This window comes from Nerophis ophidion, linkage group LG02 (assembly GCF_033978795.1).
Source record: "Nerophis ophidion isolate RoL-2023_Sa linkage group LG02, RoL_Noph_v1.0, whole genome shotgun sequence".
In the NCBI taxonomy this organism is placed as follows: domain Eukaryota; kingdom Metazoa; phylum Chordata; class Actinopteri; order Syngnathiformes; family Syngnathidae; genus Nerophis; species Nerophis ophidion.
Window position 1 is genome coordinate 73,976,562 of NC_084612.1, and position 8,740 is coordinate 73,985,301.

Sequence of the window (8,740 nt, forward strand, 5' to 3'; positions counted from 1 at the left end):
GAATTTTTCCAGTTCAAAAAACAACGTATTTTTTTGTCCTGATTAAGAGGAATGTTTTGATGGTGGAACGGTTGAAGTGGGTCGAAAAATGTGTGAAGAGTAGTCGCCAGAAAAAAGGGTGGAAATAGAGCTTTGGAAAACCAGTCATTTTGGAAAATCCTGGAATTTTGATGAACTTCGAAAAAGGGTTGTTTGAATTTTCAGGATGATGGAATGGTTTGAATCGGTTGAAAAATGTGTAAATGGTGGAAGTTTGAAAAAAGGCCAATTCATTTTGAATGGGAAAAATTTGCCCCGGAAAACCTGGAATTTTGGAAAATCCCGGGAATTTTGATGACCTTGAAAAAAGGGTAGTTTGAATTTTCAGGATGGTGGAATGGTTTGATTAGGTTGAAAAATGTGTAAATGGTGGAAGTTTGAAAAAGGGCCAATTCATTTTGAATGGGAAAAATTTGGCCCGGAAAAACTGAATTTTGGAAATTCCCGGGAATTTTGATGACCTTCGAAAAACGGTAGTTTGAAGGCGGAATGGTTTGAATAGGTTGAAAAATGTGGAAATGGTGGAAGTTTGAAAAAGGGCCCAATTCCTTTTGAATGGGATAAATGTCCCAGAAAACCTGGAATTTTGGAAAATCCTGGAATTTTGATGAATTTAGAAAAAGGGTTGTTTGAATTTTCAGGATGGTGGAATGTGGAATGTTTTGAATCGGTTGAAAAATGTGTAAATGGTGGAAGTTTGAAAAAAGGCCAATTCATTTTGAATGGGAAAAATTTGCCCCGGAAAACCTGTAATTTTGGAAAATCCCGGGAATTTTGATGACCTTGAAAAAAGGGTAGTTTGAATTTTCAGGATGGTGGAATGGTTTGAATAAGTTGAAAAATGTGTAAATGGTGGAAGTTTGAAAAATGGCTCAATTCATTTTGAATGGGGAAAATGTCCCGGAAAATCTGGGAATATTTGGAATTCCCCAATAGGCTGAACAGTTTGAATCGGGTGAAAAATGCGGAAGGTAGACTGCGCTAAAATGTTGAAAAGAAGAAGAAGTTGTTGAATAATAAATAAATGAATTTCAGTGTAGAAAAGCTAATATTGTGTGAATGCTTTGGAGCATTCACACAATAAAGATGAAAAGATTAAAAGTTTTAGATAACTAACAACACAAAACCAAAGAGTCTTGATATTTTTACTGAAGTTCAACCTTCACACGGATTTTATTATTCTGTGTCCAGGCCAAAAAAAAAAAAACATGTTATTGTCACACAGTATTTTTTGTTTATTTGGAGGCAAAGAAAGGTTGGGTATGAATTATTGTGGCCTAAAAATCACTCAAAGACGCCATGAGTCCTTTCCAGACGGAAAATAGTAAAAAAGGTTGATGTTTTTCATAACTACCATTAGAGCTGGGTACCAAATCCTGGTACCTGGGAATCGATACACACTCCCATCCATCCATCCATTTTCTACCGCTTATTCCCTTTCGGGGTCGCGGGGGGCGCTGGCGCCTATCTCAGCTACATCGGGCGGAAGGCGGGGTACACCCTGGACAAGTCGCCACCTCATCGCAGGGCCAACACAGATAGACAGACAACATTCACACTCACATTCACACACTAGGGCCAATTTTAGTGTTGCCAATCAACCTATCCCCAGGTGCATGTTTTTTGGAGGTGGGAGGAAGCCGGAGTACCCGGAGAGAACCCACGCATTCACGGGGAGAACATGCAAACTCCACACAGAAAGATCCTCAGCCTGGAATTGAACCCAGGACTGCAGGACCTTCGTATTGTGAGGCAGACGCACTAACCCCTCTGCCACCGTGAAGCCCTCGATACACACTCAATGGTGCCAATTTTTTTCCTACTTTTTCAAAATAAAATATTTTGTTTATTGAAACAATTAAAAATGAACTGACTATGATAACTTCTGTCCAGTTGTTAAATCTTTTCAATTCCTTTATTGACATCACCTCGAGGCGGTTTTGACCGAGCCCGCTCTCAGTGCTGCTGGAGTGACTGCCAAGAGTTAGGGATGGAACGACGTAAGATTTCCACTCAGCACCGTCCTTATTATTAAACTGAATGTGCTGAAAAAGTACTCACACACACACTGAAATCCTTGGATATTTTTAAATAACTACGATAAATAAACACACAGTCAGAAAATCCACTATTTTGCATTTTTTTGTGTTTCTTATGCTTCACTATGTTTTAGTCTTAGTATTTTATGTTTTAATGACTACGCTTTTATTGTTTTAGATATTGCTTCCACACTTTAACATTTATTTAACCTGGCGGGTTTTTTCGGGGATGAATAGGGAAGTCCTTCTTTAGCCGCCGTCTTCTTTTATCATATATTGCTGCCTTTGTTTACTTTTGTATGAACATTAAAAAAATTTTAAAAATCCTGACTTTGGAGCAATGTTCACGGACTCTAGTATTTGGCTCTCTATTAGATGCAATGGTTTTCTGTATTGGGCCCATGATTTATGTCCTAACTTGTTCACACCTCCTCATATGGAAGCTACTATTCCTTGTGGATGTCTCAAGAAGGGTCAAAATACAAGAAAACACACACACGCGCGCACACACACACATGACATCATTTGTTAGTCTTTAAAAACATTTCCTGTCCTCCTGAGACTGGCTTGTGTGCATGAAGAGACTGCACCCAGGACTAAACAGCAGAGAGCGCTTGTCCGACATGTCTCAAGTATGTAAGAGCACTTTGCTAAACACTCTAGTCCACTTTGTTAGTCATTCTTTTTCTTTTGCAGCCGGCAAAGGAAGAAGGAGGAATGCAGCGTCCCGCAGGGAGAGAAGACCACCTGACTGACGACCAGGAGAAAGTGGCGAACAGCGGACCAAAGAAGAGCAAGACACTGCAAGTCATGGAAGATTGTGGTACGCACACACACACACACACACACACACACACACACACACACACACACACACACACACACACACACACACACACACACACACAGGGTACATTAGAAAGTTTTGTTGGCTGAAAGCGCAAAACCAAAAAAGAAATGGACTTAAAGCAAACTCAAATTTTTAGTTAGTTTATGCTGGAGAAAGTTTCCAAGCCATATAAGGACAGTAAGGATATAGGGACAAAGGAAGAACTCCATATAAGGACATTAAGGATATAAGGACAAAGGAAGAACTCCATATAAGGACATTAAGGATATAAGGACAAAGGAAGAACTCCATAAAAGGACATTAAGAATATAACACAAATGAATAACTCCATATAAGGACTTTAAGGATATAAGGACAAAGGAAGAACTCCATAAAAGGACATTAAAGAATATAAAACAAATTAAGAACTCCATATAAGGACATTAAGGATATAGGGACAAAGGAAGAACTCCATAAAAGGACATTAAGAATATAAGACAAAGGAAGAACTCCATATAAGGACATTAAGGATATAAGGACAAAGGAAGAACTCCATAAAAGGACATTAAAGAATATAAAACAAATTAAGAACTCCATATAAGGACATTAAGAATATAAGGACAAAGGAAGAACTCCATATAAGGACATTAAGGATATAAGGACAAAGGAAGAACTCCATAAAAGGACATTAAAGAATATAAAACAAATTAAGAACTCCATATAAGGACATTAAGAATATAAGGACAAAGGAAGCTCTCCATATAAGGACTTTAAGAATATAAGGCAAAGGAAGAACTCCATATAAGGACTACAGTGAACTTAAAAAACAACGCTAGAACCATAAATAGCTTCCCCCAACAAGTAAAATCAATAGTAAAACAAAAACTAAAACAGCCTAACAGCTAGAAATAGCACACACATATCTAAAGAAAAGGTTTTTTGTTTTTTTTTAAAAAAGAAGGGTTTTCAAGCCTATTTTAAAAGCATCCACAGTCTGTGGTGCCCTCAGTTGGTCAGGTAGACCGTTCAACCAACCGGTAGCGGCGGAGCAGAAAGCCCGGTCTCCCATAGTTTGGACCTTTGTCCGGGGGTGTCGTGTGGAGGATTTGGGGGTGATCACTTCTTTGAGGTAGAGGCGGGCATTTCCATGGAGGCACTGGTAAGGTTAGTAGGGGGACTTTGTATTCAATCCTGAGTGGAACAGGAAGCCCGTGAAGGGATTTGAGAACCGGTGTGATGTGGTCGTATTTCCGCTTTATTATTGTTGTAACATTTACCGTATTTCCTTGAACAGTATGCGCCTGCCTAGAATTACTGCCGGGTCAAACTCGTTTTGTGAAATAATTAGCGCATGCTTAGCATTACCGCCGGCTCAGGATTAACGCCGGGTCAAACTTGTTTCGCCGAATAATTAGCATATGCCTAGAATTTCCACCGGGTCAAACTCGTCACGTCACAAGTGACACTTCACCTGTCATCATTTTCAAAATGAAAGAGGCTGAGTTCAATCATTTGAAATCACATAAAGGGAAGAAGATTAAGAGCTATTCAGTAGGATTTAAGGTCCATGCTATTGAATATGCTAAAAAGAACAGTAAGCAGCTATGTTTTATTAATATACTGTAGCTGTGTGTGTCAAATATGAGTCATTAAATGACTCCCGCCTCCTGGTGGTAGAGGGCGCTAGTGATCCTTCTTGCGACTACTCGGCTGCAGAAGAAGTGACAACAAGCAGCGACCGTTCATTTTTTCCTCTCGCTTGCACTTTTAACATGGAGGATTACATATCTAAAATAAAACAGTTTTCTAAACTGGACTTTCAATCGAAGCAAGAGGTAATAAAGGAAGATCTCCATCGAGACAGAGACTTTTAAAACTGAAGAAAGATAAGGAAGACTTCTATAAACAAGTTATCGATGCTTTTGATCAGAAGGAGCTGCGCATGGACTTCATTTATAAGTAAAGGTAAGACCATAATAACTTTTTTTTTAAATTAAATGTGCTTTTCATGATGGTATCCTTACATCACACTCAAATTTATAAGCGCAGGCCTAAATTTACCGCATGCCTTTGGTAAGTGCCGGAGTGAGAAGAGGTTTTAAATTAATTAGCGCCCCGGCGGCAATTCAAGGAAATACGGTATTAAACATCACCATGAGAAATAATTAAAGTAATGTGTTAAAGAGTCCAACTGTTGTCATCATAAAAGGTTTTAATTGGTGAGTAATGTTTGAAAAATACACATAATATAGTGAGAATAACACAAATAATAAGAAAGTATTTATTTACCTGCCAGCCAGCAAGGTGCTTGCAGAGCAATGCTGGCCCCTAGTGGCGTGTTGTAGACCTAGCAGGAGGTCTTGTGCCTCAGAAAGTAACAAAATCCATGTGTGCTGATTGTTTTTCCTCCGCAGAGAAAAGGGGTGAAGTCGCTCCGTCCGTCTTTGGCGGCGTGAAGTCAGGAGGAAACACGACCTCAGCCAGGAAGTAGATGTGCGACGTCACTTTCCCTCCCCAAGACCAGGCAGGCACTTTTTCACTCTTTTTTTTATATTCATACACAAAATGTCTGAGTTGGTGTTGTGGTCGCACAACACAAAGGTGCTGCCGACATATTAGGAACACATGTCAACAATAATAATAAAACGTCTCCCATGACAATGACAAGTTAGCATTGTTGTTCTCTTTGAGCGATCACACCTGTGCAGGTGTACCTCGTTACATCATATATGTACCTCATTACATCATACACGTACCTCATTACATCATATATGTACCTCATTACATCATATATGTACCTCATTACATCATATATGTACCTCATTACATCATACATGTACCTCATTACATCATACGTGTACCTCATTACATCATACGTGTACCTCATTACATCATACGTGTACCTCATTACATCATATATGTACCTCATTACATCATACATGTACCTCATTACATCATACGTGTACCTCATTACATCATACGTGTACCTCATTACATCATACGTGTACCTCATTACATCATACGTGTACCTCATTACATAATACATGTACCTCATTACATCATACATGTACCTCATTACATCATATATGTACCTCATTACATCATATATGTACCTCATTACATCATATATGTACCTCATTACATCATATATGTACCTCATTACATCATATATGTACCTCATTACATCATATATGTACCTCATTACATCATATAAGTACCTCATGACATCATACATGTACCTCATGACATCATACATGTACCTCATTACATCATATATGTACCTCATTACATCATATATGTACCTCATTACATCATATACAGTAACACTCTATGCCAGGGCGTCCAAAGATTTTCCACTGAGGGCCGTAAATTGAAAAATGTTGATATTCTTAATTTTCAAACCACAACAAAATATATGGATTTTTTTTTATCTTGGTCAGTCATTAAAATTATAAAAATAAGTCAAATTATTATTATTTTTTTTTTTTATTATTTAACGCTTACAGTACATCTCTTTATCAACTTGAGGTTGATATAAAGTTTAAAAAAAAAAGGGTTTTATGCCATTTTTGTCAAAGATAACTTTGTTTTTGTAGTAAAACTGAAATATGCAGTATTTAGTCATTACAACCATAAAATATCAATAATGCAGGACAACATTGATTTTAATTCACTATTATTTTTTTTGAGTAATGACAGTTGAAAGATAAATAAAATCCCACTAAATATCTTTGGGATCCAAAAGGTGTCCCACTCATAAAGTGATACATTTTTATTATATATTTTTTAACTTTCAACACTTAAGTTACGAGATCAAATTCAGATACATCTTTCGATTTTACTTTTAATTATTTTGTTTTGTTTTATGGTCTTTTGTAAATAAAACATTTAATGTGTAGTATCTTTAATTTTAACTACAACTCATTTAATGTGTAGTATCTGTCATTTTAACTACAACTCTTTTAATGTGTAGTATCTTTAATTTTAACTACAACTCATTTAATGTGTAGTATCTGTCATTTTAACTACAACTCTTTTAATGTGTAGTATCTGTCATTTTAACTACAACTCTTTTAATGTGTATTATTTTTAACTATAGTATCTGTCATGTTAACCACAACTCATTTAATGTGTAATATCTGTCATTTTAACCACAACTATTTTAATGTGTAGTATCTGTCATTTTAACTATAGTATCTGTCATTTTACCCACAACTCAATTAATGTGTAGAATCTGTCATTTTAACTACAACTATTTTAATGTGTAGTATCTTTCATTTTAACTATAGTATCTGTCATTTTAAACACAACTCATTTAATGTGTAGTATCTGTCATTTTAACTACAACTCTTTTAATGTGTAGTATCTTTCATTTTAACTTTAATATACGTCATTATACCCACAACTCATTTAATGTGTAGTATCTGTCATTTTAACTACAACACATTTAATGTGTAGTATCTGTCATTTTAGCTACAACTATTTTAATTAGTATCTGTCGATTTAACTACAACTCATTTAATGTGTAGTATCTGTCATTTTAACTACAACTATTTTAATTAGTATCTGTCAATTTAACTACAACTCATTTAATGTGTAGTATCTGTCATTTTAACTACAACTATTTTAATTAGTATCTGTCAATTTAACTACAACTCATTTAATGTGTAGTATCTGTCATTTTAACTACAACTCATTTAATGTGTAGTATCTGTCATTTTAACTACAACTCATTTAATTTGTAATATCTGTCATTTTAACTACAATTTAATGTGTTGTATCTTTCATTTTAACTATAATATCTGTCATTATAACCACAACTCATTTAATGTGTAGTATCTGTCATTTTAACTACAACTATTTTAATTAGTATCTGTCAATTTAACTACAACTCATTTAATGTGTAGTATCTGTCATTTTAACTACATTTTAATGTGTAGTATCTGTCATTTTAACTACAACTATTTTAATGTGTAGTATATTTCATTTTAACTACAACTCATTTAATGTGTAGTATCTTTAATTTTTACTACAACTCATTTAATGTGTAGTAATCTGTCATTTTAACTACAACTCTTTTAATGTGTAGTATCTGTCATTTTAACTACAACTCTTTTAATGTGTAGTATCTTTAATTTTAACTATAGTTTCTGTCATGTTAACCACAACTCATTTAATGTGTCGTCTCTGTCATTTTAACTACAACTATTTTAATGTGTAATATCTTTCATTTTAACTATAGTATCTGTCATTTTATCCACAACTCAATTAATGTGTAGAATCTGTCATTTTAACCGCAACTCTTTTAATGTGTAGTATCTGTCATTTTAACCACAATTTAATGTGTTGTATCTTTCATTTTAACTATAATATCTGTCATTATAACCACAACTCATTTAATGTGTAGTATCTGTCATTTTAACTACAACTATTTTAATTAGTATCTGTCAATTTAACTACAACTCATTTAATGTGTAGTATCTGTCATTTTAACTACATTTTAATGTGTAGTATCTGTCATTTTAACTACAATTTAATGTGTAGTATCTGTCATTTTAACTACAATTTAATGTGTAGTATCTGTCATTTTAACTACAATTTAATGTGTAGTATCTGTCATTTTAACTACAACTCATTTAATTTGTAATATCTGTCATTTTAACTACAATTTAATGTGATGTATCTTTCATTTTAACTATATCTGTCATTATAACCACAACTCATTTAATGTGTAGTATCTGTCATTTTAACTACAACTATTTTAATTAGTATCTTGTCAATTTAACTACAACTCATTTAATGTGTAGTATCTGTCATTTTAACTACAACTATT

The 8,740-nt window shown here is 34.8% G+C and overlaps 1 protein-coding gene across 1 annotated transcript; it reads left to right on the plus strand.

The window, feature by feature from the left end:
• Positions 1–2,549: 2,549 nt before the first annotated feature.
• On the plus strand, positions 2,550–5,578 carry mustn1a (musculoskeletal, embryonic nuclear protein 1a). The gene is made up of 3 exons (XM_061874759.1): positions 2,550–2,710; positions 2,775–2,901; positions 5,322–5,578. Exons 1-3 carry the CDS (start codon positions 2,654–2,656, stop codon positions 5,396–5,398), a joined length of 261 nt encoding a protein of 86 aa, XP_061730743.1. The 5' UTR covers positions 2,550–2,653; the 3' UTR covers positions 5,399–5,578.
• Positions 5,579–8,740: the final 3,162 nt, after the last annotated feature.